At 45.0% G+C, this 22,219-nt stretch overlaps 1 protein-coding gene across 2 annotated transcripts; it reads right to left on the bottom strand.

The window, feature by feature from the left end:
- Positions 1 to 16,868: 16,868 nt before the first annotated feature.
- Positions 16,869 to 19,451, bottom strand: LOC123112733 (UDP-glucosyltransferase UGT13248). 2 transcript variants are annotated; one of them, XM_044533805.1, is made up of 3 exons: positions 18,536 to 19,451; positions 17,654 to 18,445; positions 16,869 to 17,422 (listed from the first exon to the last, which is right to left on the bottom strand). In XM_044533805.1, exons 1-2 carry the CDS (start codon positions 19,208 to 19,210, stop codon positions 17,699 to 17,701), a joined length of 1,422 nt encoding a protein of 473 aa, XP_044389740.1. In that variant the 5' UTR covers positions 19,211 to 19,451; the 3' UTR covers positions 16,869 to 17,422; positions 17,654 to 17,698. The 2 variants fall into 2 exon arrangements, with proteins under 2 accessions (XP_044389740.1, XP_044389739.1); XM_044533804.1 differs by lacking the exon at positions 16,869 to 17,422 and having other exon boundaries at positions 17,539 to 18,445.
- Between the last annotated feature and the right edge of the window lie 2,768 nt (positions 19,452 to 22,219).

The raw sequence follows: 22,219 nt of genomic DNA, 5'->3' as shown, positions 1-22,219 counted from the left end.
CAAACGGTTCTGCTGGATCAACCGTATGCCCAGCATCGCACACGCAAGTAAAATCTGAACCGTGTTTGATGCATCCGTCATCGCAACCATTTTGCACATTTTTGACGGTTTTCTTACACCATTGTTTGCAATTATTGCATCGCATACATTTTCTAGAAGGGTCTCTAATCATAGTGTCGCGTTAGCAGCATCCTGCAGTAGTGAGTGTTCCTGAAGAGGGCGAAGGATGGAAAGTCAATCATCCACATGCACTGGCCTAAAGTTGAAAAGACTTTCAACATCAATGAAGGCTCTATATTCGCCTTACGCTTCAACAGTTTTCCTGATGAGATGCATCTGTCTATGTACCGTCTATGATGCTAATTTTAAAAGGTTCTAGATGTTGCATGTGAAACTTGGTGCTGGTGCAGTTGTGTAATGGGGTAGCTGAGTGCTAAAGCTATATCATGTTGTAGTCTGATGTATTTCAGTTATGAAATCCTACTTCCTTAATATGGGAATGCAATAAATTATGTGTTTAATATGAGTGTCAATTAGATTAATAAATGGATTATTAATAATAGGGCAATTATCGTGCTAATTGTTTTTTTCTATTGCAAACGATTATTGAGAAAATAGCGTGGGCGATGACCTAAGGCAACACACATAGTTTCTAGGAATAAACCGTGTTGGATCGATGAGCAATCACACATGACATTCTCTTCAAAACTGTTTGCGTTAGGCCACCTTGCGTAAACGTTTACCGCATAAAAGCTGTGTGTGATGGATAGCCTTTGCCACATAGTTTCTTCTATGCACCATATGTGATACACTCAATGACGCAAACGATAAAATTGTTAATATTGTGTGCGATGGCAACACTATCACAAATGATTTAATGGGGAAAATTATGTGTGATGTACCTGTGAACCGAAATGTTTTCCTTGAAGCGACTATGTGGGATGTATATACGAATGGAAACGTGTAGCAAGGACTGACTATGTGGGATGTACTTACGACCGGAAATGATTTTGCATGTATAATTATATTTTTTAGCACTGCTGTACATATAACCGTATTTGCTCGCTCGCCGGTCACACACGAACTCATTTTGCCGAGCGTGTGTACCAGGAGGGCATATCCCCGACAGTTTCTGAGTCATGTGGGAAGGACCCCCTTATCGCCCACATTCACTTGGCGACGGTTCCAAATGCCATCAGTGAAAGGGGTTAAAAAACGTTTGTATAGCACCTCGTTGTACCAGTGTTCATACCTGTTGTGCCCTCCGATCTGAATAGATTTTTGTAAAAATCATTAGTGAGTGCAGCCATCTCAGCTTGGTCATTTGTTACTGACCCGTCCGGGCGCTCGAGTGGCTTGATGGTACTTTTGCGTCGGCGCATACTAGCTCGTCTTTGAAAAAACTTAGTGTTCTTATCCCCATCCTTGAGCCAGTCCACCCGGGACCGCTGCCGTTGCATCATTTCCTCCATGTGATAGAGCTCGACGAGGCAATCTGTTGTTTTAATCTCTGCATGTGATTGCGAGACTCTTTGAGGGTCATTCTGCAAAACAGTTAACTCCTTTTTCAGCTTTTTTATCTCTTTCGCCACACAGCCAATAGTTGCCCCGCTCCACTGTTTCAATGATGCCGACAGGTCATTGAGTTTTCTCGTCATGACTGTTTGGCCATCGGGTGCGCCACTCTACATAGCTTCGAGAGAAGAACTGAAGTCCTCATGCTTCTCCCAATATACCTCATAAAGAAACAATTTTGATGATGCTTGCGCCGGGGTGGTAGGCTCCAGTTGCAGCCTGATCGGGCAGTGATCCGACGATGCCCCAGTTTTGTGGCTCGGTATCACATGTGGAAAAATCGCGTTCCAATCCGTATTAGCCAGGGCTCGATCCAAACGTACCCGGCAGTAACCGCCACCCGCCGTCTTCTTCTCAAACGTCCATTGTTTCCTGTGGTATCCTAGATCAGTTAGTGCACAAACATCAACGGTATCCCAAAACCCTTGGATTTGTGATCGTCTCCTTTGTCCTGCTCCTACATGCTTGTAGGATTTGTTGATTTGCTCCTGTCTGGGGTCAGTAGATCGTCTTATTGGGCTTGAAGCCCTTAGCCAGTCCCCACCCCTTTTTACATGTTTTCTTCTCTTTTTTAGTCAAATTTTCTTTTTGTAGGTATTATTAGGATGTTGCGTGACCGTAAATTAATGCACACACGCAAGTAATATACAATATGTCTTTAGATTATACTAGAGTGCAAAAATAGCACTAATATATGTTTATTCTTTGTATATTACAAAAAGTGCAATTCGGTGTAAACTTGTGTGCAAGTTTATTTTGAAGGTTTTCATTTAGTTTTTCTAAAAAAGATAATAAAAATGCCACAAATTTATTCCTCCATAGAAAACCTATTTTTTGTTTTTATTTATTTTCTACATCATTTTATTTATTATTTAATGGTAATGCCAATGCGCCAATTCATTCATTCTTAGATAACTTGTTTTTGCAGAAAAATCACTATTGTATGTTCATTTTTGTGTATTAAAAACACAATTTATGTGCAAATTATTCATTATTTTTTATAATTTATTTTCATTTTATTTCAACTTAAAAGGTATACCAATGCAAGATTTTCTTTACTTCATTAGAGACTTTCATTTATTTTTATTTTTATGTGTAGGTATACACACAAGTATTATAGAATATGTATGTAAATTAGATTAGAGTGCGCAAATTACACTACTATGCTTACTCTTTGCATGTTACAAAAAGTGCAATTTCGGTGCAAAGTTGTGTGTAAGTTTATTTTAGGCATTTTTTTATTTCTACTCTTCTTAAAAGGGTAATACTAATACCAATGACACTAATTCATTCTTTTTTATTTTATTTTAGATTTTTTTTTTATTTTTTTAAGGGTAACACCAATGCCAGTTATTCATTTATTCTTAGATTTTATTTTCATCTTCCATTAATATATGCTTGTTGTTTATATTGTAAAAAATTACAGTTTCAGTGTAAACTGTGTGCAATTGTCTTCATTATTTGTTTCATTTTTTTTCTTCTTTAAGGGTAAAACTAATGACACTCATTCATGCTTTTCAGAAAACTTTGTTTTTTTGTTTTGTTTATCTTATGTCTTACCAGGTATCGGGTCAGTTCCTGCTCTATTTCAAACCAAGCACAAGTATCCGGCAAGCTTCTGTTTTGTGGTTGCTAACGACCTAGTGCTCCTAAAAAAATTGACTGGCCAAACTGGTGCAAGTCGATTATGATTTAGCTGCACCGAGAAAAAATTGACTCAAAATTGACTTATCCAAATTGCTTCTCAGGTACTGAGAAAAAATCGACTCAAAATCGACTTGTCCAAATTGCTTCTCACATTTGCGGTCAGCCCGCTCGCATCGTTGGTCCATCTGCCCAGCCACACCAGTAAGTTTCTCCATGCTTCGCTTGACATTCAAGGGGACTGGGTTTCTCAACACCGCCCAGTTCGGTGAATTCAGCAGCGACTGCGGAGCAGCGCTGCCAGAGCCAATGAATTGTATATTGGAACTGTCGGGGGCTTGGGAACCCCGAGGCAGTTCGAGAGCTTCGCAATGTTGTGAAGCAAGAAGGGCTCGCCCTAGTTTTTGTTATGGAGACAAAGATTAGGGGGAAGAAGGTGGAAAACCTGCAGAGTAAGTTGGGCTTTGCTGGTAGCTTTGTAGTGGATAGTAGTGGTCTCAGTGGTGGTATCGGCTTATTTTGGTCAAGGGATATCACAGTCAGCTTGAAAAACTACAGCCTGAACCATATTGATGTCACCGTTCAGAAGAAAGATCTCTCCGAACATGAGTGGCGATTTACAGGTTTTTATGGAGTTTCACGAGTGGAGGATCGGCACCACAGCTGGCGGTTCCTGAGAACGCTGCACAATATTAGTCACTATGTATGGATTTGTATGGGGGACTTTAATGAAATGTTGTATGCAATAGAGCAATTTAGCCGCAGGCCTAGGCCTGAAGGGCAGATGAGAGCTTTTCGACAAGTCACGGAGGAATGTGGCTTGCAGGATTTGGGCTGGTCTGGTGTCCCTTACACTTGGGATAACCGACAGGAAGTAAAAAAACAATGTTAAGGCGAGGATTGACCATGTGTTCGCTAATGCAGAATTTCTGACTCGTTTTGAACAAACTAGAGTTCGGCATGTCAGTGCTATTGAGTCGGACCACTGTTTTATTATTACGAAGCTAAGAGACAGACTTATGGTGGTTGATAGCAGGGGGCCGAAGAGTTTTAAGTATGAAAATATGTGGCAAATACACTGTAATTATGAGCAGGTGGTGTGTGAAGCATGGTCTCAGACACCATGGTGAATAGGGCCTTTAAGGTCTAGCGCACACATTGGCAAATTTACAAGAGGACCTGGGTGCTTGGGGTGATCGCGAGTTTGGAAATCTGCGCAAGAAGATTCGGAAACTCAAGCAGCATATTGAGAATCTGCGCACTCGTTCCATTGGTCATGGCCCATCTGAGGAAGAGAAGGGGCTAGTAACACTAGTAGAAAAAGGGTCAAATGTGAAGCACAATAGTGCCGGTTGGAATTTCAGCCGGCACTAATGTGTACACTAGTGCTGGTTCGTGGCGGCGATCAATAGCACCGGTTCGTGGCGAACCTTTAGTACCGGTTCATGCCACGAGCCGGTACTAAAGAGGCTGTGTCAGCCTGCGGTCAGGCTATGGCCCCACCACCACCATTTAGTGCCGGTTCGTACCATGAACCGGTACTAATGAGGTTATGGCAAGCTGTTTTTTAGTCCCACCTCGCGAAGTGAGAGGGACTAGGAGCGGTTTATAATCCCTGAGTGCAGAGACGATGAAGAAGAGGCTCAATGCTCACGTTGCTTAGCTTCAAGCCTTCAGCAATACGGTAGACTGCATGGAGCTATGCGCAGTGCAGTTTACACTATTCCGAAAGGCTTGAAGCAAATTAACGAGCATTGCACCTTTTTTTTATTTTTAATAACTTATTACAACTCCGGACTTCTTCTATTATGGCAAAAACTAATTGCACGTCGACATTTCTTTTTTTAAGTTATAACTCCAGACTTTGACCATCAAGTTTTGCAGAAAAGAAAAATAGCAGAAAAGAAGAAAAACTATAGCTGAAAAGAAAAAACAAAATAAAAAAACTACTCAGTAATAAATAGAAGAAAATAAATATAGCAGAAAAGAAAAAACTACTCAGAAATAAATAGAAGAAAAAATAAAGCAGAAAAGAAAAAAAATTATATTTGCTATTTTTCAATCGTTTACAAAATGACCATGAAATTGAAAATCACTACAAAATGAACTCTGAAAATGTTGAATTTTGGCAAACTAGATGAAAAACTACTCACAGATAAATAGAAGAAAATAAATATAACAGAAAAAAAAACTATACAAAAAACTACGCAGAAATAAGAAGAAGAAGAAGAATAAGAAGAGGAAGAAGAAGGAGGAAGAAGAAGGAGAAGAGGAAGAAGAAGAAGAAGAAGAAGAAGAGGAAGAAGAAGGAGAAGAAGAGGAAGAAGAATGTTGGGGCGCTGCTCTGTGGGCCTGCCAGACCTTGGGTGTGCAAATACATGCCCAGTAGGGCCAGCAGACTCACAGGGCAGCGCACCCTAGTTAGGCCCAGAAGCCTGCTAAATAGAGGACTCTGTACATATAACCGTATTTGCTCGCTCGCCGGTCACACATGAACTCATTTTGCCGAGCGTGTGTACCAGGAGGGCATATCCCCGACGGTTTCTGAGTCATGTGGGAAGGACCCCCTTATCGCCCACATTCACTTGGCGACGGTTCCAAATGCCATCAGTGAAAGGGGTTAAAAAACGTTTGTATAGCACCTCGTTGTACCAGTGTTCATACCTGTTGTGCCCTCCGATCTGAATAGATTTTTGTAAAAATCATTAGTGAGTGCAGTCATCTCAGCTTGGTCATTTGTTACTGACCCGTCCGGGCGCTTGAGTGGCTTGATGGTACTTTTGCGTCGGCGCATACTAGCTCGTCTTTGAAAAAACTTAGTGTTCTTATCCCCATCCTTGAGCCAGTCCACCCGGGACCGCTGCCGTTGCATCATTTCCTCCATGTGATAGAGCTCGACGAGGCAATCTGTTGTTTTAATCTCTGCATGTGATTGCGAGACTCTTTGAGGGTTATTCTGCAAAACAGTTAACTCCTTTTTCAGCTTTTTTATCTCTTTCGCCACACAGCCAATAGTTGCCCCGCTCCACTGTTTCAATGATGCCGACAGGTCATTGAGTTTTCTCGTCATGACTGTTTGGCCATCGGGTGTGCCACTCCACATAGCTTCGAGAGAAGAACTGAAGTCCTCATGCTTCTCCCAATATACCTCATAAAGAAACAATTTTGATGATGCTTGCGCCGGGGTGGTAGGCTCCAGTTGCAGCCTGATCGGGCAGTGATCCGACGATGCCCCAGTTTTGTGGCTCGGTATCACATGTGGAAAAATCGCGTTCCAATCCGTATTAGCCAGGGCTCGATCCAGACTTACCCGGCAGTAACCGCCACCCGCCGTCTTCTTCTCAAACGTCCATTGTTTCCTGTGGTATCCTAGATCAGTTAGTGCACAAACATCAACGGTATCCCAAAACCCTTGGATTTGTGATCGTCTCCTTTGTCCTGCTCCTACATGCTTGTAGGATTTGTTGATTTGCTCCTGTCTGGGGTCAGTAGATCGTCTTATTGGGCTTGAAGCCCTTAGCCAGTCCCCACCCCTTTTTACATGTTTTCTTCTCTTTTTTAGTCAAATTTTCTTTTTGTAGGTATTATTAGGATGTTGCGTGACCGTAAATTAATGCACACACGCAAGTAATATACAATATGTCTTTAGATTATACTAGAGTGCAAAAATAGCACTAATATATGTTTATTCTTTGTATATTACAAAAAGTGCAATTCGGTGTAAACTTGTGTGCAAGTTTATTTTGAAGGTTTTCATTTAGTTTTTCTAAAAAAGATAATAAAAATGCCACAAATTTATTCCTCCATAGAAAACCTATTTTTTGTTTTTATTTATTTTCTACATCATTTTATTTATTATTTAATGGTAATGCCAATGCGCCAATTCATTCATTCTTAGATAACTTGTTTTTGCAGAAAAATCACTATTGTATGTTCATTTTTGTGTATTAAAAACACAATTTATGTGCAAATTATTCATTATTTTTTATAATTTATTTTCATTTTATTTCAACTTAAAAGGTATACCAATGCAAGATTTTCTTTACTTCATTAGAGACTTTCATTTATTTTTATTTTTATGTGTAGGTATACACACAAGTATTATAGAATATGTATGTAAATTAGATTAGAGTGCGCAAATTACACTACTATGCTTACTCTTTGCATGTTACAAAAAGTGCAATTTCGGTGCAAAGTTGTGTGTAAGTTTATTTTAGGCATTTTTTTATTTCTACTCTTCTTAAAAGGGTAATACTAATACCAATGACACTAATTCATTCTTTTTTATTTTATTTTAGATTTTTTTTTTATTTTTTTAAGGGTAACACCAATGCCAGTTATTCATTTATTCTTAGATTTTATTTTCATCTTCCATTAATATATGCTTGTTGTTTATATTGTAAAAAATTACAGTTTCAGTGTAAACTGTGTGCAATTGTCTTCATTATTTGTTTCATTTTTCTTCTTCTTTAAGGGTAAAACTAATGACACTCATTCATGCTTTTCAGAAAACTTTGTTTTTTTGTTTTGTTTATCTTATGTCTTACCAGGTATCGGGTCAGTTCCTGCTCTATTTCAAACCAAGCACAAGTATCCGGCAAGCTTCTGTTTTGTGGTTGCTAACGACCTAGTGCTCCTAAAAAAATTGACTGGCCAAACTGGTGCAAGTCGATTATGATTTAGCTGCACCGAGAAAAAATTGACTCAAAATTGACTTATCCAAATTGCTTCTCAGGTACTGAGAAAAAATCGACTCAAAATCGACTTGTCCAAATTGCTTCTCACATTTGCGGTCAGCCCGCTCGCATCGTTGGTCCATCTGCCCAGCCACACCAGTAAGTTTCTCCATGCTTCGCTTGACATTCAAGGGGACTGGGTTTCTCAACACCGCCCAGTTCGGTGAATTCAGCAGCGACTGCGGAGCAGCGCTGCCAGAGCCAATGAATTGTATATTGGAACTGTCGGGGGCTTGGGAACCCCGAGGCAGTTCGAGAGCTTCGCAATGTTGTGAAGCAAGAAGGGCTCGCCCTAGTTTTTGTTATGGAGACAAAGATTAGGGGGAAGAAGGTGGAAAACCTGCAGAGTAAGTTGGGCTTTGCTGGTAGCTTTGTAGTGGATAGTAGTGGTCTCAGTGGTGGTATCGGCTTATTTTGGTCAAGGGATATCACAGTCAGCTTGAAAAACTACAGCCTGAACCATATTGATGTCACCGTTCAGAAGAAAGATCTCTCCGAACATGAGTGGCGATTTACAGGTTTTTATGGAGTTTCACGAGTGGAGGATCGGCACCACAGCTGGCGGTTCCTGAGAACGCTGCACAATATTAGTCACCATGTATGGATTTGTATGGGGGACTTTAATGAAATGTTGTATGCAATAGAGCAATTTAGCCGCAGGCCTAGGCCTGAAGGGCAGATGAGAGCTTTTCGACAAGTCACGGAGGAATGTGGCTTGCAGGATTTGGGCTGGTCTGGTGTCCCTTACACTTGGGATAACCGACAGGAAGTAAAAAAACAATGTTAAGGCGAGGATTGACCATGTGTTCGCTAATGCAGAATTTCTGACTCGTTTTGAACAAACTAGAGTTCGGCATGTCAGTGCTATTGAGTCGGACCACTGTTTTATTATTATGAAGCTAAGAGACAGACTTATGGTGGTTGATAGCAGGGGGCCGAAGAGTTTTAAGTATGAAAATATGTGGCAAATACACTGTAATTATGAGCAGGTGGTGTGTGAAGCATGGTCTCAGACACCATGGTGAATAGGGCCTTTAAGGTCTAGCGCACACATTGGCAAATTTACAAGAGGACCTGGGTGCTTGGGGTGATCGCGAGTTTGGAAATCTGCACAAGAAGATTCGGAAACTCAAGCAGCATATTGAGAATCTGCGCACTCGTTCCATTGGTCATGGCCCATCTGAGGAAGAGAAGGGGCTAGTAACACTAGTAGAAAAAGGGTCAAATGTGAAGCACAATAGTGCCGGTTGGAATTTCAGCCGGCACTAATGTGTACACTAGTGCCGGTTCGTGGCGGCGATCAATAGCACCGGTTCGTGGCGAACCTTTAGTACCGGTTCATGCCACGAGCCGGTACTAAAGAGGCTGTGTCAGCCTGCGGTCAGGCTATGGACCCACCACCACCATTTAGTGCCGGTTCGTACCATGAACCGGTACTAATGAGGTTATGGCAAGCTGTTTTTTAGTCCCACCTCGCGAAGTGAGAGGGACTAGGAGCGGTTTATAATCCCTGAGTGCAGAGACGATGAAGAAGAGGCTCAATGCTCACGTTGCTTAGCTTCAAGCCTTCAGCAATACGGTAGACTGCATGGAGCTATGCGCAGTGCAGTTTACACTATTCCGAAAGGCTTGAAGCAAATTAACGAGCATTGCACCTCTTTTTTATTTTTAATAACTTATTACAACTCCGGACTTCTTCTGTTATGGCAAAAACTAATTGCACGTCGACATTTCTTTTTTTAAGTTATAACTCCAGACTTTGACCATCAAGTTTTGCAGAAAAGAAAAATAGCAGAAAAGAAGAAAAACTATAGCTGAAAAGAAAAAACAAAATAAAAAAACTACTCAGAAATAAATAGAAGAAAATAAATATAGCAGAAAAGAAAAAACTACTCAGAAATAAATAGAAGAAAAAATAAAGCAGAAAAGAAAAAAAATTATATTTGCTATTTTTCAATCGTTTACAAAATGACCATGAAATTGAAAATCACTACAAAATGAACTCTGAAAATGTTGAATTTTGGCAAACTAGATGAAAAACTACTCACAGATAAATAGAAGAAAATAAATATAACAGAAAAAAAAACTATACAAAAAACTACGCAGAAATAAGAAGAAGAAGAAGAATAAGAAGAGGAAGAAGAAGGAGGAAGAAGAAGGAGAAGAGGAAGAAGAAGAAGAAGAAGAAGAAGAGGAAGAAGAAGGAGAAGAAGAGGAAGAAGAATGTTGGGGCGCTGCTCTGTGGGCCTGCCAGACCTTGGGTGTGCAAATACATGCCCAGTAGGGCCAGCAGACTCACAGGGCAGCGCACCCTAGTTAGGCGCAGAAGCCTGCTAAATAGAGGAGTTCGAAAGGGCAGCTGCGGCTGGGTTTATAAACCAGTGCGGCTGCCCTTCGCTCGGTGAGGTGGGCCTAAACATAGCGCACTGCGGTGGCAGCGCACGGCCATTAGTACCGGTTGGTGGCTCCAACCGGTACTAATGTGTTGCCCTTTAGTACCGGTTGGAGCCACCAACCGGTACTAAAGGCCCAATTTCCCGCCGCTTGGGCTGGCCAAAATTGGCCTTTAGTACCGGTGGCCAAAATTGGCCTTTAGTACCGGTTGGTGGCTCCAACCGATACTAAAGGCTCCCCCTATATATATGACACTTACGAAAAATTAGTTATCTCGTCGCCGTTTCGTTCCACTTCTCGCGTGAGAGAGTCTCGATCTCGACGACGACGCCGACGCCGCCGCGCCGCCGTGCCGTCGCCCTCGCCGACCCCGCCGCTCGTCATGGTCGTCGCCGCGCGCCCCCGCCGCCCGTCGTCGTCGCCGCCCCCGCCGCCTGTCGTCGTCGCCGCCCCCGCCGCGCCCGTCTCGTCGCCATCCCCGGCCGCCGCCGGCCCGTCTCGTCGCCGTCCCCGGTCGCCGCCGCCCATCTCGTCGCCGTCCCCGGCCCCCGCCGCCCGTCGTTGCTGCCCCCGCCACCCGTACGCGCCCGGCCCACTCCATACACACACACACGCATACACACACACACACACATACACACACACACACACACTACACACACACACACACACACACACACACAAACACACACACACACACACACACACTACACGTACACTACACATGTACGTACACACACACGTACTACAGACACACATATATTTTTACTTATTTTCTGTTTTCTATAATGTTTAGATGAATTAGAACTATCTAGTTTATTTTTAGAATGTTAGAAATATTATCATCGATGAATTAGAAATATGTTAATGTTTAGTTGAACTAATTGAATTAATATATAGAACGAACTAGCTTATTTTTAGTAAATACTTAGTTGAACTAATTGAATTAATACAACTAGTTTATTTTTAGTAAATGCTTAGTTGAACTAGTTGAATTAATATATATAACTAGTTTATTTTTAGTAAATATAATGCTTAGTTGAACTAGTTGAATTAATATATAGAACTAGTTTATTTTTAGTAAATGCTTAGTTGAACTAGTTGAATTAATATATAGAACTAGTTTATTTTTAGTAAATGCTTAGTTGAACTAGTTGAATTAATATAACTAGTTTATTTTTAGTAAATGCTTACTTTAAACTAGTTGAATTAATATAACTAGTTTATTTTTAGTAAATGTTTAGTTGAACTAGTTGAATTAATATATATAACTAGTTTATTTTTAGTAAATGTTTAGTTGAACTAATTGAATTAATATAACTAGTTTATTTTTAGTAAATGCTTAGTTGAATTAATAGAAGTAGTTGAATTAATTGAATTAGTAAGTGTTTAATGTTTTGCCTAATATGAACATAGGAAATGTCGTCTGACGACGGAAAAAATTTCATTATGTGCGAATACTGTGAAGACCAGCGCGGCCAATGCGACAGAAATTTCCTTGTTGATGGTAGGCGATTCAGCATCAAGTTGGATGAGACTTTCGAATTCGATACAGTAAGTCACAACGACAAGTCTGTTTTCGTAATTAAGCATGACTTATATATGCTTCATTTGTCTGACTTATAATTTTTAATTTTCACTATTCTACTAGCGCATCCCCGGCCATGCAAGAATTTTTGTCTTGGATAAGATAGGTTTCAAAGATATGGAAACTATGGAGGTAAAGAGAGCTTACCTGAAAACTGAGCATGATGGTTATACTTTCAACGTCAAATTATACAATGCACACACGTACACCTATTTTGAATGCAAAACTTGGCAAGCACTATGCAAGGCTTATGCATTTGAGCCTGGTATGGTTATCACCTTTGATATTCGTCCAGAAGATGATATTGAAGGTAATAGAGACATATGGGTCGATGTGCAGACGCCTCCAGTTCTACCATTATGTGAGTTCTTCTCAACTATATTTTTGTCTTTGATATTGCTTATTCAAAAATAACTGACAACTAATTTCTATTGACAGCTTATCTCCATTCAACCAAACATGTCCGGCGCTTGGTAGACAGGACCTACTACTGTCCCGGCGCTGAACTAAACTGCGAGGAGATAAGTCATTATGTTTCATGGCTTGAGGATCTTCATACTGTCAAGACAAATTTTCTTCCTGCACTTAGAAATGTTAGTACTCAAAACGTGCGACCAATAGTGATGGTATTGAACTACGGTCACATCTATTTAGGAATGATGGTAAGATATTTACTATTTGTCCTCAGTGCATATTTTGCATACATATTTTTTTGCTAAACTTTCATTGCTAAGTATATTAATTAAGTACTATACGATGTTCTTCAACAGGGACTCCCGATGACAGTTGTGCCTCAGGGGATCGAGACTAAAGGTCAGATGTCAATTGTTAGCTTACGGCCAAGATATCCTGCATTGCACATGAATGCATTCAGGATTTCTAGAAGCGATGAATGCTTAATAGTGAAAGATTGGAGGAAAATTGTTAATGATCGCAGAGAAGTACTAGGGGGCAGCAATGAGAAGCGCAACCCATGATTAGGAGACAGGTTCATCGGCATGCTCCAGTATGATCAATCAGGAGAGCTATACATGTTCTATGCTATTTTACCAGAGAGAGAGAGTAGCTAGCAGGAGTGATTTAGCTAGTTCTTCATGCTGCTCTTAATTAGTAGTTGTCCTTTCATGTCCGTGTTCTTCGTTCTGAACTTAAGTGATTTGCTTTTGTGGTGTTATATATGAACGCTTATAATATCATGACAATCATGTTGAACTCGATGATTGGTTCTACTAGAAATTATATATATATATATATATATATATATATATATATATATATATATATATATGCATAACGTGTACAATGTGTAGTATCGTAAAATACCAGCAAACGAAAAAGAATTAAAATGGAAACACAAAATTAAATGAAAAAGAAATCATAAAACTAACCCCCCCCCCCAAACCTTATAGTACCGGTTGGTCTTACCAACCGGTACTAAAGGGCTCCAGGCCCCCGGAGCTGGCTCGAGCCACGTGGTTGCCCTTTAGCACCGGTTCGTGCTGAACCGGTACTAAAGGGGGGGGGGGCTTTAGTGACCACAATTTAGTGCCGGTTATGTAACCGGCACTAAAGGGCCTTATGAACCGGTGCTATTGCCCGGTTCTGCACTAGTGTAAAGAAATTGAGGGAGGTACTTTACCAAGAAGAGTTGTGGTTGAAGCAACGTTCAAGGTTATTGTGGTTCCGCTCCGGCGATCGCAACACGGGATACTTCCAGGCCCAAGCGGCGCAGCAGAAGCGCACCAATCACATTGCTAATTTATCTTGTTTGGATGGCTTAGTTTGTAATAGTTGCAACAATCACATTCTGAGGATCTCGTGTGGATCGCAACACAAGGAGATTAATTCTTTTTATTATAATCTTTACATGTCCCAAGGAGGACATGATCTTCATGAGTTGCTTCAATTTGTGCCAACAAGTGTTACGGAGGCGATGAATGAAGTACTCTCAAAATCGTACGAGGTCAAGGCAACGTTGTTTCAAATGGCACCGTCCAAAGCTCCTGGTGTCGACGGATTTACAGTTGGTTTCTTTCAACGGCATTGGGGCCTGATAGAAGGGGACTTTGTGCCAGCGATACTGGACTTTTTAAATGGTGGGGAATTACCAGCCGTCTTTAATGACACTTCTATTACATTGATTTCGAAGGTAAGTAACCCCCAAGATGCACACGAACAATCGCAAACCAGGTGAGATTGTGTCTGGATGATATTATTAGTGAAGAGCGGAGTGCTTTCGTTCCCGGTCGTCTGATTACAGACAACGTCCTCGTTGCTTATGAAAGCATACATGCGATGAGAAGGAGGAAGAAGGGAAAGAATTTTGCATGTGCAGTAAAGCTCGATATGATGAAAGCGTATGGTCGAGTCGAGTGGCATTACTTGGAAGCGATCATGCTCAAGGTGGGCTTCTGCGCGTCCTTTGTGCATCCGATTTTGAAGTGCGTTTCTTCGGTCAGGTTCGCCGTGTAAGTGAACGGGGAACTACTACCTTTCTTTACTCCCTCTCGAGGTTTTAGATAAGGAGACCCTATTTCACCGTATCTATTCCTTATATGTGCTGAAGGATTTTCGTCGCTGCTTAAGCACTATGGAGGAAACTATATTGACAGAGGAATCAGAGTCAGCTTTAGAGCTCCATGGGTCAATCATCTACTTTTTTGCGGATGATAGCCTCATATTTATTGACGCCAAAATTCAGAGTTGTACAAGGCTGAACGAAATCCTCAGAATTTACTCAGAGTGTTCAGGCCAGAGTGTTCATATAGGCAAAAGTGCTATTTATTTTAGTCCAAATACGCCGGAGCATAGAAGGATTCATGCGAAACAAATGTTGGGCATCACCAATGAGGCATTCAATGAGCGCTATCTAGGGCTTCCTACGGCGGTGGGCCGGATCACAAGCGACACGTTTGATCACATTGAGGAGCAGTGTCGGGCAAAGATGGGTGGATGGTCTGAGAGAAATATGACGTGTGCAGCAAGGGAGACCCTGCTCAAGTCCATCATCCAAGCTATCCCAGTGCATAGTATGAGCTGCTTCTTGCTCACCAAGAAGACGTGCTCGAAACTTACATCTTTGAGGGCTAGGTACTGGCGGGGGAGTTCCATTGATAAACGGTCGATGCATTGGCTTTCCTAGGACAAACTCACAGTTTCTCAATGTAAAGGCAGGATGGGTTTCCGCGATTATAGAAATTTCAATTTGGCAATGCTTGGGAGGCATGGGTGGAGACTGCTAAATGAACCTGCTTCCTTGTGTGCCAGAGTTCCTAAAGGAAGGTACTTCCCAGATTGTGGATTCATGCAGGCTACTATTCCTGCGAGTTCCTCAGCTACTTGGCTTCTATCATCGCTGGGAGAGATGCACTGAATTTGGGTCTGATACATAGAGTCGGCGATGGCTCTAGCATTTCAGTTTGGGAGGACAAGTGGATTCCGGGTACATTGACTATGAAACCTTTGCTAAAGCCAACTATCACACCGGTTAACAGAGTCAATGACCTGATTGACACAGAGAACTGGTCTTGGAAAACAGACCTGATACGTGATACCTTCATGATCTGCAACAATTTTGAACATACCTTTGCGGACTGGTGGAGGAGAGGATTTCTTGGCCTGGGCTTATGAAAAAATAGGCATCTACACTGTCAAATCATCGTATCGTGCTCTAATGATTCATAACGAGCGTTCTGCTCTAGAAGAAGGGGCGGCTACAAGCACTTCCATCTTGAATGAACAGCTATGGAAATCTCTATGGAAACTAAATGTAGTGCCAAAGATCCGTGTTTTCTAGTGGAGAGTCATTCGTGGGATCTTACCAGATGAGAAAACCCTACATCAATGGCACATTCGTGTTACTAGTCGATGCAAACTTTGTTTGGCAGAAGAGGAGGACTTGACGCATGCACTGATACACTGTTCTCATGCCAAGCGCTTTTGGGACGAAGCTGAGAAGTGGTTCGACTTCAAACTACCTTGCCTTCATCCAACCACTTGGGCGCGAGACATTATTAGCGACCCAATCATTCCGAATGGAGACCGGGCGAAGATTGTGTAAGTTATGTGGTCTATTTGGCACTCAAGGAACCGGTGGACACATGATGAAGAACGCTTGGATCCAGTGAACTCGCTACGGATTATTCGAGAGACATTGGCGATCCTGGAATTACCTAAGGATCTTGCCCTAGCTCTTCCTGGCTTTGGTTGGCTTCCCCCGAACGATGACAATGTTAAGATTAATATGGATGCGGGTATTGACAGTATCCGTGAGGAAGGGGGGGGGGGCAGGTGGGGTTGCCCGTTCAGCCACTGGCTTTTTAGGAGCATGGTGTAAGCCTCACGATGGAGTTACAGACCCTCTCATTGCCGAAGCGCTTTCTTTGTGTGATGGAGTTCTCTATGCAAAGCTTCGAGGTCTGAACAAGGTCGTGGTGGAGATGGACGGCAAGGAGGTTGTGAACCTCTGGAACACTCGCCACAACTCCCGCTCGGTTGTGGCACCGATTCTTTTGAAAATTGCGGGTTTATCTGCTAGTTTTAGTTCTTTTATTATTCAACATACTTCTAGAATGTCTAATTTGCCTGCTCATCTTTGCGCTAAGCGAGCATGTTCGCTGCAAGTGACCGAGGCGTGGACCAATGATGTACCTCCCTTACTGGTTAGTAGCCTCATGGCGGACTATGCCGGGTATGCTTTTGTTGAATAAAGAATCCCACATTCCAACGAAAAAAAGGGGTCTCGGTTTTTTATTCAGAGAAATTCAACACTCTTAGGCCCCGTTTGGTAGCTCAGTTTTTTCTAAGTATTATGGAAATACTACAGTTTTCTAAATTACTACGGTTTTAATTACTGTGACCTATTTGGCAACCCCAAATACTATGGTATTTATAACTGCAGTATTGCCAAAACCGCAGTTTTTCCTCTGTATTAAAAAAAGAACCCCCAACCTCTTTTAAAAAAACAGAGCCGGCGAAGAAAACGAATCTGTCCGTTATCACCTTCCTCGCTGCAAGCCGCCGCTGCCACTGCCGCTGTCTGTTTTACATCGTCGGCCATGCACAAGCCAAGAGAAAGCAATGAAAAAAATGATGACCTTCGTACTTCCGCTTGCGCTCCTCCTTCTCTCCTCCTACGCCCCGTGCATCTGGTCACTTCGTCAGTACGCTAGCCAGCCATGGTCGTGCTGATGGCTGCAACGCGAGTCCACAAGGCACCGATGCCAAGCATGTGCATGCCTAGCTGCGTGCGGTCAATACCACACCGTAGATGTGCCGTGCTGCCATGCTGCGGCCTTGCTCGCCGCTGCTGGCCACACATGCACTGCTCCCGACCGCCGCCGGTGCGTCCGCTCACCGCCCTAGCCGGCTCGCCACTATGCGCCTCTGTTGGCCAAGCGGCAGCCAAGCCCCATAGCGTCGGTCAATATTCTGTGTCGCGTTGCTGCCCTCCCGCCGCCGTTGATGCCTAGGCATGCCACCTGCTCTGTTTGTGCGATCATGGTCATTCATTTTGCAAGGCCAGATAAGAACGTGCATGTTGCAACTGCTATGAAACGGCTCTATGCAGCTAATTTACGTCGTTGTAAACGAGCACCAATCAAACACGTCACAGTATTCTCAATACTTCAAAATTCTTTGATACGTGAAAACTGTAGTATCTAGTACCTATAGTTTAAAATACTGTAGTTTTCCAATACTACAGTTTTTGCAATACCTTGTTGTCAAACACAGCCTTACTTGTCAGAGAAACAGCACGAAACTACAGATCTTCCGCCGCTCTCCACCGCTCGGATTTCCTCGATCCGAGTCCACGGAGAAACTCCAAGATGTTGCGGTCGGAGCTCCCGCCTTCGCTCATGGCCGCCTTCGTCTTCACACTCCACTCCGTCGCCCTCGTCCGGTACTCCTCGCTCCCCATCACCTCCCTCACGCAATGCTCCACCTCCTCCCGCCTCACCACCCCAACCGCGTCCGGCCGCGCCCGCACGCCGACGCGCCACACGTCCTCGATGTACTTGGCGTTCGTCGGCTGGTCCGACCAGTGCGGCACCGCCACCATCGGCACCCCGGCGCTCAGCGCCTCCGTTGTCGAGTTCCACCCGCAGTGCGTCACGAAGCACCCAACGGCGCCGTGCGCCAGCACCTCCAGCTGCGCCGACCATGGCACGATCAAGCCGCTCCCGCCCGCCTTGTCGGCGAAGCCGTCGGGGATCTTGGACGTCTCCAAGGCCCTGACAACCCACAGGAAGGACGCGCCGCTGTTGAAAAGGCCTTCCGCCACCTCCTCCATCTGCTCCGGCCCCAGCGCGGCGATGCTGCCGAAGGAGACGTACGCGACGGAGCGCGCCGGCCGGGCGTCCAACCACGCCTTGGTCGCGGCCGTCGTCGGCGTGTGCAGGTGGAAGCCGTAGGAGGCGTCGTCCGGCAGGCGGTTGTCCAGGTACGCCGAGGGCACCGTCGGGCCTACCGTCTTGGCCCCCCACGTCGACGCCATGTACTCCGATTCCTTTCAAGAAAGATTGCCAACGTCTCAGTGTCTGTTAAGGACTGTAGAGACTGAGAAGGAGTGTCAGTGACTGATGAGCTCAATACATACCAGTGGCTGCAGCTCGTGGAAGGAGTTGATGAGCACGTAATCGGCGGCATCGAGGCCCACGAACTGCCTCACCAGCAGGTCGAGGTACGCGGGGCAGTCGTCGGGCTTGGCCAGGAACGAGGGCACGTCGTCTGGTCCGAGCCGAGCCGGCAGCCCGGGCAGCTCCGGCGGCACGTTGCCGGCGACGACCGGCGCGGTCAGCCGCCCAGCCCCGGCGTGCGCGTAGGCTACGTTCACCGCGGGCGCCTGCGTGAAGAGGGACGCGCACGCGGCGCCATGCCGCCGGGCCACGCTTGGCGCCCACGGCTGCAGGAACGCGTCGTAGACCACGGCGCGCACGGGCCGGCCCTTCTCCGCCTCGGACCGCAGCAGCTCGTCGACAGTGCGTGACCCGACGGACTCCAGCCGGGCGAGGTACGCGGCGACGTCGCCGGCGGCCTCGGCGAAGCCGCCGCTGTCGAAGCCGTCGGAGATCTCGGCAAGGTGGACGGCGCCGGGGCACGGGTCCCGGCCCTGGCCGAGCAGGTAGCGCGTGACGGCGAGCGTGCAGCGGACGCCGGCGTGGGAGGCGAGGCGCTTGCCGAACTGGAGGAACGGGTTGATGTGGCCCTGGCTCGGGTACGGTAGCAGGAGGACGTGGATGGCGCCGCCGTGGTCCGAGTCATCAGCCGCCATGGCTCGTTAATCCGCGTGCAGTGTAGGGCAGCTGAGCTAGCTAGTGATAGACTCAGACTGTGTGATCCCAGTGAGTGATGCTAGATGGCATATGAAATGTTGCATTTATAGAATGGGCGATGATCGTCGTCCACAATCGTGATCTGCAGCTGCTGCGAGGTAGAGTAAGCGGCAAGCCAGAAAGAGCAAGCTAGCTGGCGGAGAGATATGCACGTGATCGAGCATCTCTTGGACACTACAACATCATATTTTCGACCATGATGAATCGAATGTTTTTATAGCAATTTGTGTTACGGCGAGTTTAGTTGGCAAGTGGGGTATGATAAATCCGGCTCAGTTCAATTTTTGCCAGAAAATGGTCGTGCTCATAAATTAAATTTCCATTCTTACGCCAATTAAATTTGTCATAAAAACATTTGTGCTTAAGAATCTGACGTCAAATTTTTAGCATTGTGGAACCTCTTTGTCATCTTTCGTCCTTCATAAAACCATTGCCGGTCGACTGATCGAGGCAGTAGTTAGCCAGTGACGATGCTGGTCAAGGGCTCAGAGGTAGGCTCCTCCCATCCCATGCATGCACGCATGATGCATGGTCCCATGCATTTGTTGCTCAATCGTCATCGCCCACGTACGCGCCGCCCGAAACAAACACAAACAACAAATCTGTGCCGGCGGTCCACGTCCCAATCTTATCGCCCCATGAAGCAGCTAGATGTTCTTGTGACGAATCGGTAGCTTTTCAGCCAGGGTCTCAGCCGGAGGCCAGAGTCGTCAGGGATGACGTCGAGGCGTGGTTTTCCGGCCGAATTTCATGTTTTGACCCTTTTTGGAAAGAATTTCAAGATCTGATTCCTGTTTGAAATTTTTTCGCGATTTAACCCTTTGTCCTACCGCCAGGGCATCTGGCGGTAGGGTTAGATAGCCTACCGCCACGGCCCAAGGCGGTAGGAAACTTATACATGTCAGCGCGCGGAGACGACGCCGTCTCCCTCCGTCGCACCCTACCGCCAGGGGCCCTGGCGGTAGGCGGTCAAACCATACCGCCAGGGGCCCTGACGGTAGGGTCCGGGCAGTTATTTGCCCCGAAACCCCCGCGCCCCTGCCCATCTCCCCACCCCTCCCCTCCCCCCCCCCCCCCCCCCCCCGTCGGCAGTTCATCCTTTTCTCCCCCAAGTCGCCCTCTCTCCCTCTCTCATCTCCTCCACTCCCCCCCCCCCTTGGATCTTCACCGATTCTTCACCGTTTTGGCGGATCGAGATGGCCCCGAGGAGAGAACCGTAAGCTCCTCCGATCCCTCCAATTAGTTTTTGCAAACTTGCTACCGATTCGACGCATTATTTGCTTGAAATCCCTCATGTTTTTGAACTTAGATTGATTTTTTTTCACCTAAGATTGATTGTAGTTGTAGTTCTTAGTTCTTTAGTAAGTAGTGGTATTGGATATGTACTCTAATCAATAGTTCATATGTTAGTGTGAAGATGAACCCTAGTTCATAATTTTTTTTGTTAAAAAAATTATGATGTAATGTTGATAAAGGGATGAACCCTAGTTTGATGATGCATGTGATATGATGATATGATCTAGTGTGAAGATGAACCCTAGTTTGATGATGCATGTTGATATGATGATATGAAGATGTTGTTTGGAAAATTTTGTTTAAAAATATGAAGCTATGATGTATGTTGGAGGTTTTTTTTTGATATGATGCATGTTGATATGATTTGATCCATCATGTGTAGTAGATGTTGTTGGAGGAATATGCTTAAAATTTTCTTTTGATATGATTTGACTTCATTGTTTGTTTATGTGTGCTTATGCTTATGGTGCTTTTGTTTATGAAACTCTATTAAGGCGGCCACCTCTTGCGGACAACATCGGCCAACGGTACTCCATGCTGGACTGGGCATTCGACAAGGGTCATCGTGCCCGTTTCATAGAGAACGGAGAGGTAAGTGATATGAAAGAAATTTTGATCAAAGTTCTTGGATTGATGAAAATGATTTCCTAACTTTCTCGCGTTCACTTTTTGACAGACGCTCCAGCCACTGCGCATGAGGGGTCACGGGGTTCATGGGCATATGGACTACGACGAGCGCTACGCGCCGTTCTTCAAGAACGCCCGTCTGTTGGGTTTCGTGCTGCAGTTCAAGCGTCAGCCGCCGACGCTTGTCCACGCGGCTCTCACAGCTCTGATTGACCGTTGGAGACCGGAGACCCATTCTTTCCATCTGCCATGCGGGGAGATGACAGTGACCCTAGAGGACTGGGGGATGATTACTGCAATGCCGATCGAGGGTCATGCACTCACCGGTCGAGTGGAGAGGGCCAACTGGCAGGAGAGGGTCACCACCCTCATCGGCGACTGCCCCGGTGCCAAGAGTAACCGTACATCCGGTGTGCCGTTGATCTGGATCTCGGAGCACCGGAAGACATGCCCCCAAGGCGCAGATGAGGCGACTGTGGAGTTGTACGCGAGGGCCTATCTGTGGTATATTCTCTCGGAGGTCGTGTTTCCAGACAGCTCCGGGAACTCTGCCAACTGGGCGTATCTGTTCTTCCTAGCGGACTGGGATGCAGGGTACAGTTGGGGGACGACATCTCTCGCCTACCTATTGTTGGGGAACGTTGCAGAAAATTAAAATTTTTTCTACGGTTTCACCAAGATCCATCTATGAGTTCATCTAAGCAACGAGTCAAGGGAGAGAGTTTGCATCTACATACCACTTGTAGATCACGAGCGGAAGCTTGTCAAGGGGATGGTGATGATGGAGTCGTACTCGAACGTGATTCGGATCACCGATGTCCAAGTGCTGAACGGACAGCACCTCCGCGTTCAACACACGTACGGGACGGGAGACGTCTCATCCGTCTTGATCCAGCAAGGAGGAAGGAGAGGTTGAGGAAGGCAGCTCCAACGGCAGCACGACGGCGTGGTGTAGTTGGTGCAGCAGTACTCCGACAGGGCTTCGCCAAGCACGTACGGAGGAGGAGAGGCGTTGGGGAGGGGAG

Source organism: Triticum aestivum, chromosome 5B (genome assembly GCF_018294505.1).
Source record: "Triticum aestivum cultivar Chinese Spring chromosome 5B, IWGSC CS RefSeq v2.1, whole genome shotgun sequence".
Taxonomy (NCBI): domain Eukaryota; kingdom Viridiplantae; phylum Streptophyta; class Magnoliopsida; order Poales; family Poaceae; genus Triticum; species Triticum aestivum.
Note: the sequence above shows the minus strand (reverse complement) of the source record. Positions and strands in the feature narration are given on the sequence as shown.

Coding starts and splice junctions, on each gene's coding strand:
- LOC123112733 (XM_044533805.1), bottom strand. CDS start 19,210: ATGGCGGCTGATGACTCGGACCACGGCGGCGCCATCCACGTCCTCCTG. Junction 18,446..18,535: donor TCCACGAGCTGCAGCCACTG/GTATGTATTGAG, acceptor CTTTCTTGAAAG/GAATCGGAGTACATGGCGTC.